This window comes from Anneissia japonica, unplaced genomic scaffold (assembly GCF_011630105.1).
Source record: "Anneissia japonica isolate Jap-2015-1 unplaced genomic scaffold, ASM1163010v1 scaffold685_len2926416_cov193, whole genome shotgun sequence".
Taxonomy (NCBI): domain Eukaryota; kingdom Metazoa; phylum Echinodermata; class Crinoidea; order Comatulida; family Comatulidae; genus Anneissia; species Anneissia japonica.
The window spans coordinates 524,588-545,409 of NW_022692922.1; the positions used below are offsets into that span (position 1 = coordinate 524,588).

Consider the following 20,822-nt stretch of genomic DNA (forward strand, 5'->3'; position numbering starts at 1 on the left):
TGGTGGGTTATTGATTTTAAAATCAATTAGCCTAGCCTAGATGTTGACTAGCTAGGTTCGCTCCTTGTTCATTTAGATACAGAATTATACCCCGACGACAACAAAGTGTAGGCCTAGGCCTAAGTACAGTACTGTACTACAGGTAGGCCTACTAGGCCTAGGCTTTTGTTGTAAAAGTTGAAGTGCATGTACAGGATGCGCCATAGGCCTATATTTAAAAAAATACATTTTGTTAATTATTATTGGTTGGCCTGGTTTTTTTTTTTTTTATGAAAGAAAGAATTTATCGAACATTTATCTACATAAAAACAAGAATAATATTGTAGAAATTGTATTTCTAAAGATGCATGTAATTCATATTTTATTTTGTAGACAATAAATATTAGGTAAGATCTGTCTCTTATACACATCTAGATGTGTATAAGAGACAGCATTTGCTATAAGACCAAATAGGAACATCCCCATTCTGAACAATTTGAAACCAAAAGCAACTCTCTAGGACCTGTCTCTTATACACATCTAGATGTCAGTAGTAATGGCAGTATTTGTGCTTTTTTTTTTAGCCATGTAGTAAAATAGTACTATTATTATGAGAGTCAAGAAGAAGTAGTAGAAGAAGAAGAAGAGGAGGAGGAAAAAGAAGAATAGCTTTTTGTTTTGTTTTATAATAATAAACGTGTTGAGTATATTGATATTGATTATGCGATGAGCTTTTTTTTTTATATCTTTCGGTGTGACTTAAACATGCCAATTCTCAGAAAATAATTTCTAATTTTATTATATTAGGCCTACCACCTTTTCATTACATAGATCTTTTTCAAAACATAGGCCAAACTGCTTTTATACCATTTTTATAGACCCATTAAACACAAAAACTGCTCTGGCTTCGGGGGCTTCGCCCCCGACCCCACCGTGGCCCCAGGCACCTGAACCCCACCAAATATCGATTTAATAAGCCTTTGAAACCCCTGAATTTTCAAAATTTTCGGGGGCTTCACCCCCAGGACCACTTTTGGAACCTATTAATTGAAGCTCGACCACGCCCACTTTGCTTTCGTGGGGGAAATCTGGCCCNCCCACACACACACCCACACACACATATTTGCCAAGACCACCGGGATACAACCCAGTCTTTTAATATAAGTATATATCGTCAATCTGTGTTTAACGATTGCATAATGTACTCCCTGTAAAAAAATATGGTCCATCTGCCAAATTTAAAACCGCATAAAGAGAATAGTTTCGTTATAGTTTAGAATTCGTAGAAATAGAACATTTTAAAATTATCTTTATAAGAAACCCACATCACATATTTTTTTTAAATTTTATTTTCCAAGATCATGGATATACCCAGCCTTCTTTTATTTTAAGCCACTACATGTAAACTAATTAAACTTTAGGCTTATTTCCTTTCGTTTAGATGACAGCGTTACCAATTCTCCTCGTGTGGTTTGGTCTGACGGCCGTCAATTGCCTAACCCAGGCAGAGATTGAAGCTTTCAAAGCTAGTGGCGAGATTGAGTTGAATACGGGGGTTGCTGGCTTCGTCGAAATAGTCTCAACTGATGATGAACATACTATAAATAGTAACGGTGTACCAGACCACGACACACCCGATTACCCAACTCAACATAACCCAAATGACATTAGTGTACAAGACTTTGCCTTTACATTTCCCATCAATCCTACCTTTGCGGAAAAAACGACAGAGCTTCCAATGGGCGCTATAGGTAAACTATATACATTTACATAATTATATTACTGATAAAGTATAAATATCGTTGCTACTCTGGAACAAGCATTATTTCAACAGTCTCATAATTATATGTTCACGATTCAAGAACCTCTTTAATTTGTAAGGTTGGTAAATATCCAATCATAGCAAGGAATGATTAGGGTAGTTACATTATTAACCAATGCATTGGGAAAAAAGTGGAAAAGGGTGTTACACGCCTTTCCCCTGGTTTTAAATATTCAAAAATCTGTATCTCATTAACCACTCCCGACTTTTTCGTCAAAAAATATGCTCTTGTGTGTCTAAAGGCCAACTCAGACAGTGTCTGCCGACGCAGCCCGACCCGATTTATCGTCGGAGACAGTCTTAAGCCGTTGTGAGAAATATTAAACATGTTTAATATTCTACGACGCGACTGCCCCCGACGCACACTATCGCGTCGGGCTGCGTCGTACGACGCTGTCTGAGTTGGCCTTAAGAGAATCAGTTATACAACATATTTAAAAAAAATTCTTACGGAGCCTATAGGTGTTTTTAAAAATAAACATAGGCCTATCTTGAATCTGAAATCTAAATCTCACCAAACTAATTGCAACATATGAAGAATTTAGACTGGCTAACATATATTTTTACAGCCATTATCGTAAATGATGTAAATAATATACTATATTCACAGGGCTTGCAATAAATGGAGTGGCTTTGTTTAACCCGTATACAATTGAGAGGGAAGATGCTGTCCAAACCGAAATATTTGATAGTTGTGACGGCCATCCAAGTCCTACGGGTACTTATCATTACCACAAGATGCCATCAAGCTGCGTGTTCACTGTTGAAGAAGGCATCCCGTCGGGCATCGTCGGTGTTGCTCGTGACGGATTTCCGATCTACGGTCCGATCGACGAAGACGGCACCCGATTGACATCGGATGATTTGGATGATTGCCACGGTAAAATGTCTTCGGGAGGAGAGTATCGATACCACACAACGGACGACTTCCCGTATATCCTAGGTTGCTTCAAAGGAACTGTGGAAATATCTGGTGGAGGCCCGCCGCCGAATACTCAATCTACAACGCCGCCATCCGGTAACGGAGCCCAAATTGTTCAATTGTCTTCATTGAGACTGCTATTTATCGCGCTTTGGCTGTGCTCCATTTCACTTATTTTGTAAAGAACCTACCTAAAATGATACGACATGCAATATGACATATTTAGAACTCATGTTCTGTGTCTATTACGATTATTACATATAACACCCTTATTTTAATGATGGGGATGAAATATTTTGTCAAAAACTAAGGCGGCCATTTTGAACAGAATATTAATTTATTTTAGTAAAACAGATAAATTATATTACATATCTCTGTAAATTATCTTATTATTTTTTATTTCATATACATATATATCTGTCTCTTATACACATCTAGATGTGTATAAGAGACAGACCCCACCGTGGCCCCAGGCACCTGAACCCCACCAAATATCGATTTAATAAGCCTTTGAAACCCCTGAATTTTCAAAATTTTCGGGGGCTTCACCGGTATGTAATATGATACCATTTTTTCTGTTTTAATTTAATAATTGAATTTTGGTTCCCACTTTATACAGCTTTAGGTGTCTGTGTGAACCTTTGACATTGAATCTACATGATGACTTTTGATCATTAATACAATTATTTATAATTCATATAGTTTATATAGGTCTATTTAATTTTATTATGATTTAGAGAAAATGAATAAATATTACTTTGTCGTGGTGATTGAAGCACTGTCTATTAATTGTGACGTGGTGAGTTTTTATAGTCAGTCTCGTATTTAAAAAATATTTGGGAAAAATACGATATAAATAATTGAAAAGGCCTAACAGGAATTGGAAACAAGCCTTTTGTTAAGGTATACAAGGCGCTGATACTAATTATAACCTCTGATAATTGGATTAAGTTATTGGCAAACATGCAAAAAGTGCAAGCTTCGCCACTCCCTCGATAGTAGAACTACTACTAAAAAAAATCGATGCCACAATTCATTCTATCAGGTACCTATATAATACTACACTACTGGATGTTGGACATTGGGAGAGAAACACAGGTAACGAACTTCGCTGTTTTTGGCGGTTTCAAGCTTGTTTCTCTCACTCTATAGTCTTTGAGCAAATTTTAATCAGCTTGAGACTGATATAAAACTTAATAATTATTACTTAAGTAGTTTTACCGTACAGATGCAATATATAAAGTCCTTCCAAAAATCTTTTGGGTTTTTAGGTCGCTAAAATGACGTGTCTCTGGTATGTGTCGGGCTGTTCGTAGCCTTAATATTCTAGTACATATTTTGATTATGATATATATGACAGACATTTTGTAAGTAAATGTTGGATAGATTGACAGATATTTACTGAGTAATGATCCATTTTGTTAGTACAAAACCCCCACATGACAATGGAACAACCTAATCAACTCAGTTTGACCTCGATCAGCTATTTGAAGCGAAAGTGGACTTTCTATTTAGCTGAGACAACCTGTTCTGTTTTCTCTATGAGACAACTAACGTGTATAGTTGTCTCAGTATTTAGAGGAATACTGTACAAGCGAGATGAATGAGGTTGTTGTATGTACAACCAAAACCGCTGTACCCGATCGATTATTATTAGTGAGCACTCATAAATTCGATCCCCTTGCTTTATTTGGGAAATTTATCAATAGGTTAGTAATTTTGTACTTTAGAAGAAAGCTTGAATGGTGCTGTCATCGAAATGACAGGCCTACTCAATCACTAAATAAACGTCTTCTTGGTCGGTCGTAATTAATTTGTCTATAATGTTGAACTTGCTGTTTGAAAGTAATTATAGGTGTTGCTGGTAGCGTATTGACTGTACTTTGTAGTTGATGTTCTTCATCGCCTCTCCTCCCTCTCGTTTTAGAGTCTCTGACATTTCACGAGGTTTTGTGACGTGGAATCTCTTTTCTCCGAATATTGTCAATTAAAAGCTACAAACTTATTTCAATATACAGAATAAAGCAAATCAATTACTGAATTTTGTTAATCAAGTATAATTAACTCACTTTAATATGCCTCACATTTTACATAATTATGTAAATATTTTCTTAATTAGAACCAATGTAACATTATAACTTTGGTGATTGGTAGTTAAATTGCATCGTGATTGCTGCTGATATTGTAATTATCGTTGACTTTTTAACCATTATAGATTATTATTAATAATGATAAAATAATATTAATATTAATTAAAATAGCAACATTAAGAATTAGCATAGTACGCAGTGGGAAGTAGCATGACGACATTTAAGGAGAGACATTCTAATCTATAATAATAATAATAATAATAATATTAATTATTATTATTATCATTATTATTATTATTATTATTATTATTATTATTATTATTATTATAAAAATAATAATATTAATGATAATTAAATAATAACAGTAAGAATAAGAAAACTACGTAGTGGAAATTAGCATGACGACAGTTACATTGAAGATGTTTAAAGAATATGTCAAGTCATCGTTTTAAAAAGTCCGAGGCCAAAAAGAACTCTTGAAAGACCTGAATAATTAAAAAAAGAAATTTTAAAATAGTGGAGTTTAACATGTCATTTGCGAAATTCTCTATCACTCAATGTTAGGTTTATATTTCGCTATATATCTAAATTATCCTTGATTGTAAAATCTCTTGGCTGAAATTTATATAGTTACATTTATTTATTTCATACCCTACAAAAACACCTAATATTTCGGCGGGTTCTTTAGCTCGTTTAATACCACAAACATAATCACAGTTAGTTTTAAGTAACCTATTTTAATTATCTCACTATTTTTGTTGAATTTCTTTAGACTTAAAATATATTTGTTAACATTCTCAGCGTTATGTAATAAATAACACAATTTTTAAGATTTTCTAACGTATTTCATATCGTTAAAATTGGCGAAGGTTGATTCAAACTCTACAAAAATAAGCATAAAAAATGTAAAGAAACTGAGCAGAACGTTATATAAAAAATACCTCCCTAGTTCCAATAAGTCGACTTTATTGTGAACAATCTTTTAAACCTTCAAATGACATGCATTTGGAAGTTATATGTTCTCTTCCTTTCAAGGTTAAGATTGATGAAAAATGCGATATTTTCATTATAATATTATTACTTGAAATTATTCTATATAACTCTTAACAGTTTCCCAAAAGAAGTTGATGTGATGACGACAAAATGTCGTATGTCAAAATATAAAAATTATTGAGCATACGTTTTTTTGGTATATTGTTCAGATATGACATAATTTTGTGTTCAGAGATCGATTGAACATAGACTAAAAAAAAACGATACAAATTAATCGTAAAGGGGTGTTTCTTGGGTGTAACCAACCAAGATTTAAGATTTATAGCTATAAACTACATATGTTAAAAATTTTAAAAAAATCAACGATAGGGCCTATTATATATATTAAAAAAAAGAGAGACCTTAACAAAAATTATTAAAGAGGAAAAGGTTTTGCAGGTGAGTGTGATAGCCAGGCCTAATTATATCAATGTTGCTTTTAATTAAATACAGGATTGTTTTTGCTTGTTATTTTGTGATTTCTTTTTATGTACTGTAAACGTATTGGCTATAATTATTAGCTTGGTTGTGTTATAGGTCTATTTCAATTTTATTTAATGTAAAAGTAACCACATGCCCTTACTCATTGGTGTGCTTTCAAAACTATTTCGATTTAAACTACTTTACTGAGTCCACGTTAAAACTCCACACAGCCGAAATATACGGTATGTTATGTACGATTTTGATAAATGTCTGTGAAAATGCTTATTAGCTCAAAAGCATTACATCAGACTGCTGATAAAGTGCTTAAGAAACGAAGATATACGGTTCATTAGAGAAATTGGCTTTTTAATAAAAGTCGGTATAACTAGTTCAAGCTGAAGATGTTATTTGTTTATGCTAAATCACCCAGAGAAGGTTCCCTTGTTCAACTTAAAAGGTTATGGCTTATATACACTGTGTGTGTGTGTCAGAATAATAGAGGTAGCTGTTTAGGCAAATATACGTACAGTAAATAACGAGTCAAATGGTACCAGATATACGCCTATTATGTCCAAAAAATTATGAGAGTGCTTTCCACTAAAAGACTTAGGCCTATATTTATTATGGTCCGTACCTCGTCAACCTCTGTTACTGATTTTGTGTTTGACTCGCACATGTTGTGTGTGTGTGTTTATGTGTACATACTAGATTTATATAGCATAGTACATAATACTTCACAATTCAAAATTCCGATAAACTTCGAAACTAAGCCGATGCAGATGAACAAGACAGGAACAAAATACAAATACTTATAAATATATCAAAGTTAAAACATTGAACATACCGTAATCATCGCTTTTCTGCCTTCTCTTACCCATTTAAGACGAATAAGTTTATTAAAAATAATGCTTACTAGCCAAATTGTTGTAGGGCTAAAGACGACTCACGTACAAATCCAAAGACCGACTTTCTAATAAGTTCTATAAAATTGTGCCACCAATGCCAAGGTTTCTGCTATTATTTAGCATATAATACGAAGTTCATTATTATATATAAGTTACAAACTACTACAATAATCTTATATGATCTTAAAAAATAGAACTTGACCTTATATGAGCATATCTGAGCTGATAATAATAATAATAAATAATAATAAGTAATAATACTAATACTACTACTACTACTACTACTACTACTACTACTAATAATAATAATTTTTACTCTCGTCATTCTTTATTACAAATCTCATATAAATTTACAAAAAAATGTACATAAAAACCCAGGTCAATAACTGAAATATTTCAGATATATGCAGGGTAAATAGTAATACCGGTAATAATAATAGTAGTAGTAATAATAATAATAATAATAATACAATTCGCACATATCCACTGGAGTAATGCTCAAGGCGCTACAGAAGGAGGGAATCAAACATTTCCGTGAACCTTGGTTGATCGAGAGGTATGCTTCTTGTGCTGAAATCCCCGGTTCAAATCTAGACAGCGTCGAGCTTTAATTGGAGTCCGATTACTTGGCTCCTCGAACAACCCCCATATTAGGAGTTAGGCGGGTTAAGGACAACGTTTGTATCAGTTATTTGTTGTAGTGAACTCGGGTGGCGCTGCACTGCGGCTGCCACGTGTCCTCAGAGGCCAAATCAAAATTTCCGATTCAGAATTAGGACCAATAAAGAATTATTATTATTATATAGAATTGACGAGACAAATTTTCTCTAACAATGCCCAATACTGAAGATAGTGGGCTTACAATCAAATTCATCAGGCAAATGCTACATGCAGGCCTTTCTTCCCATTATCCAAGAGCCTGTAAACAGATGGAGCCAGAAAGACGATCATCAGCCAGCGGTGGCGCCAGTGGTGGTGGTCAGTGGCAGAGGGGATGGGGGAAATTCTCCTCGTTGGATAGATCTACACCCCCGTCGTCTGGCCTAGCCTATCTTTTCTTCAAAGTTTGGTTTAGGTTGTTTTAGGGGTGCGTTGCCCTCACACAGCCTCACAATCTCTACATCATTTACAACTTTTATTGAAACAATGATATAATCTTCCAAGTTTTCCTGCTCTCTGTCCTGTATTGAATCTAGTCCTCAATTATTCTTTTTTTGTTATTTATATTTTATTTCTTATATATCTTTATTTCACACTTACTTTGTTTGCGTTTATTTCTTTGGCCTACTACTTATGTTTGCTTCAATTTTACAGTGCATAGGCCCTATAATAATATTTATTATTGCCTTAGCATTGTAATTTATCTTTTAATTTCTTTCCTAGTATTATTTTCTCTTTTCCGTTTGGTAGTGTTGTTTTTCGTTAGGCCTACCTCAATTATTTTTTTAATAAAACTAAAAAAAAATAAAAAAAAGAAGTAAAATAAAAATTTTAAAAAGTTAACATACACGACTTTGCACTTGTTTAAAAACGTATTTGAATTGATTAAAAACCGTAAAGATAATTTTGGATTTGGCATTGCCAAAAAAAAAAAATTAAAAAGCATTTCGATTGTCAGTAATTATCTGTAAAAGAAAGTGTAATGGAACGTTACATATATTATTTTAAGACGATCTCTTCATCAATATTTTTATGTTTCTGCTGGGTGCCCTTGCTGTTGTCGTGACTGTTGCTTTTTTTGAATGTGTGGTTTTTTGGAGTTGCCAAACATTTGTATAGGAACTTTTATTTGTTCCTCCTTGGTTTCTCCCTCGTCCTGGTACTGTTTTTTAGATGTGTATAAGAGACAGAAACAACGCATTTAACATTTGCCGATCACCCCCACACGCTTTATAAACGCCTTTTCAAAATGCTCATGAATCCACTTGACTACGAAGGCACTGTGGTGATTTAAGCGCCAGTAGAATTTGAGCTCCTTTAATTCTGTTAACGTGTCTGACATAACAATTTTGATATAGCACTAATATCGCACATGACTAGACTGCCAGAGATCTATAAGATTCGCCCTCTTCTGTTCATTATTTGCTGAATCTCGAATGAGATACTTGTATTAAAAAATAACTTTATATACAAATCACTTATCGCGTAGCATTAAAGCCATCCATGTGTGGGATTGAAATGATATAATAATAATAATGAATAATAGGCCTATAATCATCACTCTTGCAGCAAGGAGACATTATTTATATTATCTCTCGTTTTTAGATCAATGATAGTACCACTCCTCTTCTAGTGTTTTGGACTGACGTCCGTCCATTGCTTGAACCAGGCAGAAATCGAAGCTTTCGAAGCTAGTGCCAGTATTGAACAGAACACCGGGGTCGCTGGCTTTGTCGAAATAGTGTCGACTGATGCTGAACATACTATAAATAGTAACGGTGTACCAGACCACGACACACCCGATTACCCAACTCAACACAACCCAAATGACATCGCTGTACAAGACTATACATTTACATTTCCCATCAATCCTACGTTTGCTGAAGAAGCAAAAGATCTTCCAATGGGCGCTATCGGTAATTACATATAGTGGGAGCGGTCTCTCAACTCGAGGTTGGGGGTTCGAACCTTCGCTGTGCATTTCGCTTTTTACACAGTCAGGGGCGGATTTAGGGAGGTAAAAAAATGAAAAAAAAATGAAAAAAAAGAGAGAAAAAGAAAAAAATGAAAGCCCAGAATGCCTCAAATGTTATGTTCGGGCGTCTAGAACACAAAAAAATCACGGGGGCATGCCCCGGTCCCCCTACGACACTGTTGTCTCAATCGGCCCAACTTTCGGCCCCCCCTTTTGGACCTTTCTGGATCCGCCCCACCTAGGAGTATAATTAGATGCCTAGTTAAAATATAGCCCTACGGGGGGGGGGGGTACAAATTTGGCATGGAAAAGCGTTGGCCACTCTGTCACACGATGCCGAGGCTTAGTAATAATAACTATAGCAACTACTAGGCCTGTTGTTCTAATGTACACTTATATTTCTGCTGCTAAATATGGTTAGTCAGTCTACTATTTCTGTTATGACCCAGAACAAATTGTAGGCTTACTATATATAGGAATTTCATTCTGAGCAGATTGAGCAGTTATGGACATAGGTTTATAAGAAAATGACAACTCAGACGAATTAGGCTAAATACAATTGTTGTATTGATAGTCAACCAACAGAAAACAAAATTTTAAGAAAATAATTTCTAACATGCCCGCCATCCAGATTCTTTCGGTGTTTATCATTACCACAAGATGCCATCAAGCTGCGTGTTCACTGTTGAAGAGGGCGTCCCGTCGGGCATCGTCGGTGTCGCTCGTGACGGATTCCCGATCTACGGTCCGATCGACGAAGACGGCACCCGGTTGACATCGGATGATTTGGATGATTGCCACGGTAAAATGTCTTCAAGTGGAGAGTATCGCTACCACACCAATGACGACTTTCCGTATATTCTTGGCTGTTTCAAAGGAACCGTCGAGGTTAATCAGAGACCCCCTGGCGGAAGGGAAATGAATCCTGGAATGAATCCCGATGGTGGAGGGCGCAATCCGACGACGGTGTCACCAAATGGAGGCTCACAAACATCGCCATCCAAAACGTTTATGTTATTTGCTATGCTGTGCTTTTTTCTTAATATTTTGTAAAAATATTCTAAAACCGGCTGCGGCATTACAGATACTGTACATTGCAATAATAATACAGGTAGGCCTACTGCGAATAGTTGATTCTTTCAGATATTGAAAATTAGTTATAGAACTACACTAAAATTATAATGATCTCTATAATAGCTAATACAGTATTTGCTGAATTTCTCAATAATACTTAGTAAATGCAACCAAAGAAAACCAAAATGAAAAGAGTAAGGTATGACGTGGGTTTGATATTTGAATCATGGACCTATTAATAAGATCTTATTAATAGGTCCTTACTTGAATAGCGAATTAACCCGTACCTTGACAAGAACAGTTGACACTCGCTTCTGGATAACATTTCCACAAAATTAAACCAATGACGATAATGTGTAATTCAATGCTGATTTAGTTTATTAAAAATATATTGCAATATATTTCTCATCCTTATTTTTTTTAATCAAATAATTATTCGGATTGATTATAATTTATTTATTATTTATTTCGACATTTTGACATTGCGCTCTACGAGGAACGGAGCGCCTTACATAACTTACATTTCAAAAACAAACAGCTTTTAATCAGATGGAGGCTTAAAGTCAGGCTCCGGAGAAAAAAAAAATTGATATGTTGTAGCACTGATTTTTCTAAGATAGAAAAAAGTTGTCTGATGAAAAACTGGAGAACGGTGAATGAGATAACAGATTTTTGAATATTTAAAAACTGGGGGAAAAGGGGCGTAACTGCCCCTTTTTTACACCTTTTTCCCCATGTTTTTCTCCGGAGTCCGACTTTAAGCATATTAGGTACTTCCAGCAATCAGTGGCGTAGCAGCTATGAGCTCTCACTGGCCAGGCCACAACCATGGTCCACAGACTCTAAATGACCCTGGGAGTATATTCATCAACATTTTCCCTCACATCGGCTGGCCGGCTCAAGAAGAACGTATAAAAAAATAATCAAAATACGCCCTTAAAAGCGGCCGTGGTAACCCAGTAAGTTTACATTTAAAAATTGAATTTTTCATTTAAAAGAACCAAAGCGCATGACGTCGGTATTTTTTACGTTGCAATTCACATAATATTTTCAATCTTTAAGTTATTAGCTTCCACGCCGCTTGTTGTACAACATATCAAACACTTTTCCATCCGGAGTCTCTGGCTTTGAATGGACCTTTCCGCTAAGCCCCGCCCCTTAGATATTGTTTCCAAGGTCCTAGACAATAATAGCGTAGTTAGACACGTTCGTTTGTGGGACTACTGCGTATGCAGTACACGTGATCCCTGGACTTAAGTTCTGATTGGTCAATTGTTAAGTTTGATTGACACTCCGGAAAGGTCTATAAGCACAAGCAGAGGCACGAAGAGTTTATTTGTACTGGAGAAAAATGCACCCCCTTGACGTTGGACGTCACAAGACTAAACTAAATCTAGGTCTTTCTTCTCGAATTAATCCCAGGCTCTGGGAGGAAACAACTTTATTTATGTATACGTACAAATAAATTTTCTAAGACACTAAAGGTGACGGCTAATAAGACACAGACTCAAATTATATTAAAAACCTAATTGGGTGGGGGAGTGTCTTTTTCGTTCGGAATCTTGCTTTAAACAAAAACAAATTCCCAAGCATAATCCACTCAACGTGTAGAAAAACTAGGGTAGGTTTTTTCTGACATACAGACCCTCATTTTTAAAGTTAGGTGCTAGGGAACACAACAAAGATTTTCCCCTTCTATATACATTATTATTATTATTGTTGTATCAACACCACAGGGGCGGATCTGTCTCTTATACACATCTAGATGTGTATAAGGCGCCAAAGTAAAGACGGACGACCAGCCAAGGTACAAAGCACCGAGGGCAGGGGCCGAACCAGCCTGCCAGAAATGGGGGTGGGGGCGCAATCTGTGAGCGAAGCGAGCAGCCTTAGGCTGGGGTCCAGGGGCCGCCTAAGGCCCCCCGGCGGGGTGGAGGGCCCTTGAAGCCCAGCACATTTGAGGAATTGAGGTTGTATTGAGTCGATTTTGACTATCTAGCATGGTAGTTTTCAGTAACAAATAAATTTTAAAAAAAATAGGTGTATGTCTATACAGGGTACCTCCTATGAGGTACCCTGTGTACCCTATGATATGTGTCATTAAATTAGTAATAATTCATCTACTCACATCTGTGGGTTTTAGTGCCTCTTTCACGAATATCTCAAACATAATCTTTGACAACATGCAAAGGCTCATAAATGTACACCATTTCAAAAGAGAAATTTCACTTCTAGAAAACATGTTTCTCAGCAACATTGAGCATAAAAAATCACAAAATCAGCAAAAAGGAAAATAATATCCAAAATTCGTTAAAAAAAGTCGTCAAACAACAAAATCCGCTACTGTATATTAACATTGAGTAAATTACAAGTGTTCTATTTCTCACCAAGTAGATTTATGAATAGCACTCTCCTAGGGTGTTTTTGGTAGGAAAATAAGACATAAACACTGTGGGTGTAATTTTTTCTTTGCAAAAAAATAGGGGGGGGGGGCGTACGCCCCTTATGCGCCACCCCTCCTAAATCCGCCACTGGAAATAGGCCTAGGCCCTAGGTTTAGGTAGGCCTACTTTGTTTCATGTCAATTAGAGACAGGATTATACAATTTCATACAGCATATCTTGTAAATTACACAATATGATTAAATCAGGTACTGTAGTTGTCTACACAAAAATGTTACTTTATTAAAAGAGTAAGTCTACTGAAGGGGTGTCGTCAATAGACATGTGCACACATATCAGTGTACTGTGGTCACTGTGCATGGGGTTGTCTGACAGCACATACACGCTGACCTTGATAGAAAGTGATTGATTGCACAAAGGTTTCCATGCTGGTGCATCTGCGTGTCTTTGTAGCTATGCATTGCATGATGTGACATAGAATTAACCTTTCTATGGAACTCTGTATCCATTCAATCTAAAAAAAAACAAAAAAAACATTTTTTTTTTTTTTTGTGATATAAGGGGGGGGGGAACGTCTGTCTCTTATACACATCTAGATGTGTATAAGAGACAGCTCTATAATAGCTAATACAGTCCAAGATCAAAACATTTTCACATCTCCATAGATGGGCCTATAGCAATTATAGACGTGATTTATTTCGTAAGAAACAAGATAATTTGTTGTGAGAAATATCAAACTCTGGTTCTTGTTGTAGAGCAAGTTGAGATAAAATCTGACCAATCACAGGAGCTAGTTTAAACCCATGACCTGCAAGAACAAACATAAACTAGAATTATTTCTATTACTTCAAATTCTCAAGCATTTGTGAAACTGTGTCCTGCAAGTGTTTGTCATCATAAGAAACAGTGTAAATAAATAATTAGCATAATTCACACATGAACTAACATTATTAACATAATTCACACATTTACTAACATTATCAACAGACGTAACTTAATGTCATCTTGCATATCTGTCAAGGGTAATCCAGTTGGTTATTGTAAGAATGAGTAAAGCCTGGCCTACTACCATCACTACCAACATTAACACAACCACTACTACTAAGGATAAGAAATGCAATAGCCTCCCCATACACTTTCTGGATCAATTATTCAGACGGGAGTCAGTAGCCCATGGTGACCTAAATTTGTGATTAGAATCGCCTACATTCTTTTGTTTTGGCAAAAATATGTATTTCTACCCAAAAGCCCACAAATAGTGGTTTAGACGAAAAATTCATCTACATTTAAATATACATTGGTATGGAACCTTTCAGCCTAAAGCGAACCTGAGAATCCACAACCGATGACGATATTTGGGTACTGCGGATGTACATCGAGGATGGGATCATCGGTGGCGGTATTCTAAAATGAAACAAAATTATTTATTTTGATTACAATTGTCGAAAAGAAAAGCACTCGTGTATTAAAACTGGCTACAACACTAAAACGAAAACATTCGTGAGATTAAAATAATGGAAGAATCATAATCTATACACTTTATATAGCCACATTGGATTTTTCGTATTTCAACTAAGTTTACACTTACCGGCCAAATTTGGTTTCATTACGAAAAATCCAACTAGTAGGCCTACTTATACGTAAACATTTGGGATATCATTGTGGATAGTCAGCTTACCGTGTACATACAGGTTTCTATGATGCAAGGTTTGGATTCTACTCCTTCAAAGTGTTCTTTAACATATTTTGTCAGCAATTCAACGTCTTTCTGTGGTGTATCACCATTATCCACATCACGATAGTCTGGGTCGATTTCGACATCGCTTCCATGAAAGCATATCTAATGAGTAAATTTATACGGAAATGATAAAACAACAGAAAAGTTTGTATATTTAATCAGAGATTTTATCAAGTAAAAGTATAATAATTTGTAGTTTTGCCTAATGGAGAAAGAATTATGTCGATTGGTTTTGTTGACGGTCGGGATAACTCTACTAATTTGCTGAAAGACAAACATTTATTTGATGTGCGTCAAATATGGTATGGATTGCAGGGACTTCTGACCTTATTGCCAGCTTTATTATTATTAAAAATATACTTACATGAATAATACTAATAATTGTATGATAGATTGATGTAATAAGAAAAGTATATACGTACAAATATCAAAAGCTCTTAATATTCTTAATAAATAGTCTTCATTTACTTTTGCACAAACTTGCAATCCACCGCCAAGGTACTAATGTTCACTTGTGGTGCTAACATTTGATATTTCAAATTTTAATAGTAATGTCTTATTTTTCCGAAATTCAAACACAATTGCGTTGGTTTTGTAAATTAAATAGTTTTTATCACACCAGATTAGAAGATCACTAGACCTGTATTTTAAATCACTTTCATCATTATTTACAACTGGACTAGTGATACAGGTATCATCTGCAAACTTTACAATCTGATAAGTATTTGATTTAATTTTGAGGTCACTTGTATATAAAGAGAATATGAGAGACAAATATCCCTTTGGAGCACCAGTATTTCAAACAATGACATCAGATAAAACATCAATTTTAAGTGGATTCTATTTTAAAGAGAAACGGTTAATCCAAAGACAAACAAAGACGTATTAAGTGCCTTGCCGGGACACTTGCACGTCAAAGACGATCCCCTGACCCCAATGTTAAGTCCGAGACACAACCCGTTTGTGCCAACAGTAATTACCTTCATCATCCCTGGATACTCGAGGCTTGGTAATCCATAGATACAGCCATTGGATGTGTCAGCAAATGTGGGCATATCATTCAGTTTATTACGCGACTTCACCCGCCAATAACAAACATTAATCCTCACAACCTGAAGAATAATAATTAAGAATCACTACTAAAATTGATCATTTATAATGTATATGTTTTTTATCCTAATATTACAGTACGTACAGTAATCAGCTAGACTATATAGACTATATATTTATTTTTTTATTTAAAACATATTTAGGCAGAATAACATAATATACAGGACGCGATCTTAACATTGTTTTACAATGGATGGTCCTGCAATAATACTATACAATAAAAAAAACAGCAACAAGGCAACCAAAATAATACAATTTAAAACACAAATAGTAAAAACTTTGGAGGAAAACTATCCCCCAACCCTGTATTTCTGAGTCTGGTTTCGGGGCCAGGAATTACAAGGTTAGGCTTAACTACATCAATTAATTCAACATGGTAAAAAACTATATATGATGGACAGGACAATAACAATAATAGATGGATGAATATTTAAAACATTACTCAAATTATGTGAATAAAGACAGAACTCACCTTTAGTGGAATGTCAACTCCAAGTGGTCGAAGTATCTTAGCGGCCCAAGCACCAGGTGTGATGACAATACTCTTAGCAGTGTATTTGTTGGTCGATGTTACCACGGACACATGTTTCCCGGGAAGAATACTTATCACCTGTTCATTATCTTTCAGTATGCCACCAAATTTTACGAACATTTCCTATGGAAAGTAAGAGTAGGCTAGGTACTGTAAAGACAAGTTTTATACCTTTAAGTCTCCGCTATAAGTATATTTAAGTTATGTTTTAATTTACTTTATTTTATTTCTTTATTCTTCTTTGCACCATGTAAACCATGATAATTTAATCAGAACAGTATGTAACATTAAATATTTTAATGATTAAATATTAAAAGTAATAAAAGGTATAAAAGAATTATTACGTTCATATTTTGTATTAGGTAGTTTTCGCCGCACGACATGTTGAGTACTACCGTTCACATTTTCTAAGGATTATTATCTCTGGGGGTCACTGTTTCGGTCATCACCTCGTGAGGACCCAATAATCTGTGGCAGGACAGCGATTCTTATCCCGTTTCTTTGGTTGGTTTACATGGGTTGCTTCTTCATTAAAAAAAAAAAAACAGTAGGTCCACTGGTAAGTTTTAGATAGGCCCAATTTAATATAAAACATACTCCAAATAAAGTAAGATTAGTCATTGTGAATTTCACCATGTTTTTCTTCCAAAATTCAAATCTGAAGTCCAATAACTACACCATTACTGTTAAGTGTTTTATGAATTCATTCCAATAACTTCATATGTATATTTCAAGATATTAAAACACAAAACATAGCCTACTTGAAAGGCTCTGAGACATCGATCAGCTCTTAGCACTCCAGCATTCTCGTCTACAAACATGTTGAAGTCTGTGTTAAATTTTAAACATGGCCATTTCCTACAAGCCTCCGTGGAAGATATATCATAAAAGTCTAATTTTTTTTGTCTCATTAAATCTCGAATCCTCCCAAATTGCTTTCCACTTCTATGTTCGATCTGAAGCATCCCACATTTCCTAATAAGAAGAAAGTAGAATAATGCAATAATATCATTTTATAAAATTAAAACTCAGGAATGCGTGCCTAACATGAGCATCATGTAATGTCGTGATTGTTCTGAAGTTTACAGTAATTTGCTACTTCACCAATCCATAAATTTAATAAAACAATAACAACACAAATAATAAGCCTAATAGAACAAAACAATAACAATAATAAATAATCGTAATACAATTCAAATAATAATAACATCTGTAATGTGGTCTGCTAATTTTGTATAACTTACAGTCCAATATTCAATAACGTTTACATCATCAAATTACAATCATGATACAGTCAAAATACACAAAAGCCTAAATTACATAAACAAATAATTAGGAGCGTATTTCGGACGTAACACGTGTGACATTCATTCATTCATGGATTTTTATTCAATATAAAAAATTACAAGCAGAAAAGTTTAAATTAACCTTCTTACACATATAATTCTTTACCGACTTCTTTCTCCAGCACATCCCAACATCTAAAGTTCTCCGACATCATCTTCAAGTAATGGTCTTCGAAATAGGCAAACCGTGTCACTCGTGATTGGCCATGAGAACTTCCTCTCGTGTGAGGTAAGCAAAACTTAAATTTAAAAAAATATTTACTTAGTAATACACCATCACTTAAGTACTATAAGGAACGCTATCTTTTTGAAACTAGGCCTATTAATATTGCCATTTAGCGGCATTACTATAATTTAATCACTATCAGCAACACATTGGGGTGAAACTTCATAATTTGATTTTTTAAAATCCTGGTTTTCACATGAGGTTTCACTCGGACCAATATCAACTCGGCCAGCTGTCAAACTCATCATCACTTTCCATAGGCCTACGTCTACAAGAAAACCTGCAATTTGATGAATCCAAAGTCATTAGAGCATGCCCCTGATAATGCAATAGAGTGCATATCCGAGCATTATGTAACAATTCCACGTCCTCCCTGTCATTGTCCAAAGAGTCACCACATTCTAATTCGTGTTTTTATTATTAACAATTAGGCCTAATACAAGTTTTTTTTCATTCTTTGTGACACTCAATAGGCCTATTCTCTACTATATAACCTACTGATTATAATATACAGTTATTACTAATTAATTATCATTTATTTTACGTAAATAATATTAATTGTAATATTTTTGTTTTTAATATATATTGTTATCGTTATTATTACTGTATTATTATTATATTATACTGTATTATTATTAGTATTATTATTATTATTATTATTATTACTATAGATATTGCAATTACCGTATATATTAATATAATAATATATTAAATGATATAATATTATATTTATGATCTGTTCCTTTGTACACTCTCAAACGTGAGAGAAACTAATAATAATATCATGACCATAATTTCTAGTTATTATTATTTTGTCATATTATTTTATTATTTATAAGACTTTATATATTTGTAAAAATGTTCAATATTCTGAGGCAATTGTTATTATAAATGATTAAAAAATTATAGTGAAAATGATTATGTTTATCAGTGGCAATTTTTTCTTATGCTATATTTTCATATTATTTTGCCATATTGTTTTTATTGTCTATAATATTTTATGGTTTTTATTATTAAAAATTCTAATGGTGAAAATGCTTTTAAAAAAATTATTAAATCAAGTGCGCAAGTAACAAGTGAAAAGTCATAAATAATAATACGGATGATGAATTTTTAAAATATAATGCACTAAAGTTACAGTTTAATTACCGAATGTTTTACATATTTGTGTTCGGGGCTAGATTGCAGAAATTATCATCCTAATAAAATCGCAAATATTAACTTAAAACACAAACAACGCGATAAGATATAAAGTTTGAGAGAATAATTGGTATTCTGTACTGTATTTCTGAAGTGCCATTCGTTTTGGGGTTGCTACAATCAGGAGTTACAATCCGATCCAACAAAGGAAAAGCACTATCTACAGTATTTCCTTACATTCCAAAAAAGAGGATTTGGGATGCTATTTAAAATTTGCTGGAGATTGAAAAATTAACTGTTAACTGCGTTGTTAGAGAACATAGAATGGTACATGACTTTCGGACTGGTATAGGCCTACAGTAGGCCTATGTACTCGAGGTGTACAGAGAATAGGCCAATTTTAGTGAGAACTAAACATGTTTCAATAACCTAAACATGTTTCAATAGGGCCTATATACAATGCAAACAAATTGATCACAAAATCAGAACTGTCGGGGCCCCACTGAATGAAACTACGGTACTATAGTTTATATTAATTTAATATATTAAACGACAATGTCAGGACCCCTCGTGCCTGGGGCCCTGGCGCTCCGCCCCCAACCCCCAGAGCCCGAGCGTGACGCCACTGATCGTAACAACTCCTGATTGTAGCAACCCCAAAACGAATGCCGCTTCAGAAAATACAGTACAAAATATACCAATTATTCTCGCAAACTTCATATCTTATCGCGTTGTTTGTGTTTTAAGCTAGGCTGCAATTAGTCGAAATTAGGTCTAAACAACGAAAAATAAAGGTGGAGTTTAGTTTTATGGTCCAAGGGTTTGCAGTTACGCCAAAATATACCCAGCATTTTGTTTCCTTTACAGACAATAGTATCAACATGGTGATTAAAATTAAGTTTAAAGTCAATCAAGACACCCAAATCTTTATGCACATCCACCCTGTTATTCATACCATTCTATACTATAACTATAACTAGATTTGAACTCATCACTGAGGATGAGTTAGGTGATCCGCTGCACTTTGATCCATGAGGAAGTGTGCGCGGTGCGGATTGAACAATATTTAAATGCTGATAATGGCAAAATACGCTAATTTAGTTTGTTAAAAAAGAATTTTGAGCATTTTAAAAGATTTACACATGCGTACGCGCACGTCATGACGCGCGTACGCGCACATCATGACGCGCGTGCGCATCTTAATGTCACTGTTGTCTCCTGATATGAGATATATATGTATCAACTTTCATTGACAAATGCCTGTTGGTGAAGGAGTAATGATCATTCATAGTAATTATCATATATAAAAATTCAGTTTTTTTACTTCAGATGGCAATATGGTGACGTCACAATGTCTGATCAGCTATTATGATATGTAAAATCATATCTACAACTCATGTGCTTTTAGAATATGTAATAAAAGTTAGGGGTCACCTTTCATCCTAA

The 20,822-nt window shown here is 34.7% G+C and overlaps 3 protein-coding genes across 3 annotated transcripts in view; 2 read left to right on the plus strand and 1 right to left on the minus strand.

The window, feature by feature from the left end:
* Window positions 1-3,134, plus strand: part of LOC117100554 — a 5,227-nt gene extending 2,093 nt beyond the window's left edge. The window contains exons 2-3 of the mRNA XM_033240328.1: window positions 1,421-1,730; window positions 2,412-3,134. Of these exons, the coding sequence (XP_033096219.1) occupies window positions 1,421-1,730; window positions 2,412-2,905 (804 nt within the window). The 3' untranslated portion in view covers window positions 2,906-3,134. The remainder of the gene's footprint in view (window positions 1-1,420; window positions 1,731-2,411) is intronic.
* A 4,872-nt stretch (window positions 3,135-8,006) lies between these two features.
* LOC117100462 lies at window positions 8,007-12,620 on the plus strand. The gene is made up of 3 exons (XM_033240164.1): window positions 8,007-8,237; window positions 9,467-9,762; window positions 10,426-12,620. Exons 1-3 carry the CDS (start codon window positions 8,007-8,009, stop codon window positions 10,859-10,861), a joined length of 963 nt encoding a protein of 320 aa, XP_033096055.1. The 3' UTR covers window positions 10,862-12,620.
* Window positions 12,621-13,938: 1,318 nt separating this feature from the next.
* The window catches only part of LOC117100555 (peroxisomal sarcosine oxidase-like), a 9,429-nt gene continuing 2,545 nt past the window's right edge, over window positions 13,939-20,822 (minus strand). The window contains exons 2-8 of the mRNA XM_033240329.1: window positions 18,101-18,249; window positions 17,426-17,639; window positions 16,605-16,787; window positions 16,003-16,134; window positions 14,963-15,124; window positions 14,613-14,688; window positions 13,939-14,092 (exon numbers count right to left, since the gene is read on the minus strand). Of these exons, the coding sequence (XP_033096220.1) occupies window positions 13,965-14,092; window positions 14,613-14,688; window positions 14,963-15,124; window positions 16,003-16,134; window positions 16,605-16,787; window positions 17,426-17,639; window positions 18,101-18,249 (1,044 nt within the window). The 3' untranslated portion in view covers window positions 13,939-13,964. The remainder of the gene's footprint in view (window positions 14,093-14,612; window positions 14,689-14,962; window positions 15,125-16,002; window positions 16,135-16,604; window positions 16,788-17,425; window positions 17,640-18,100; window positions 18,250-20,822) is intronic.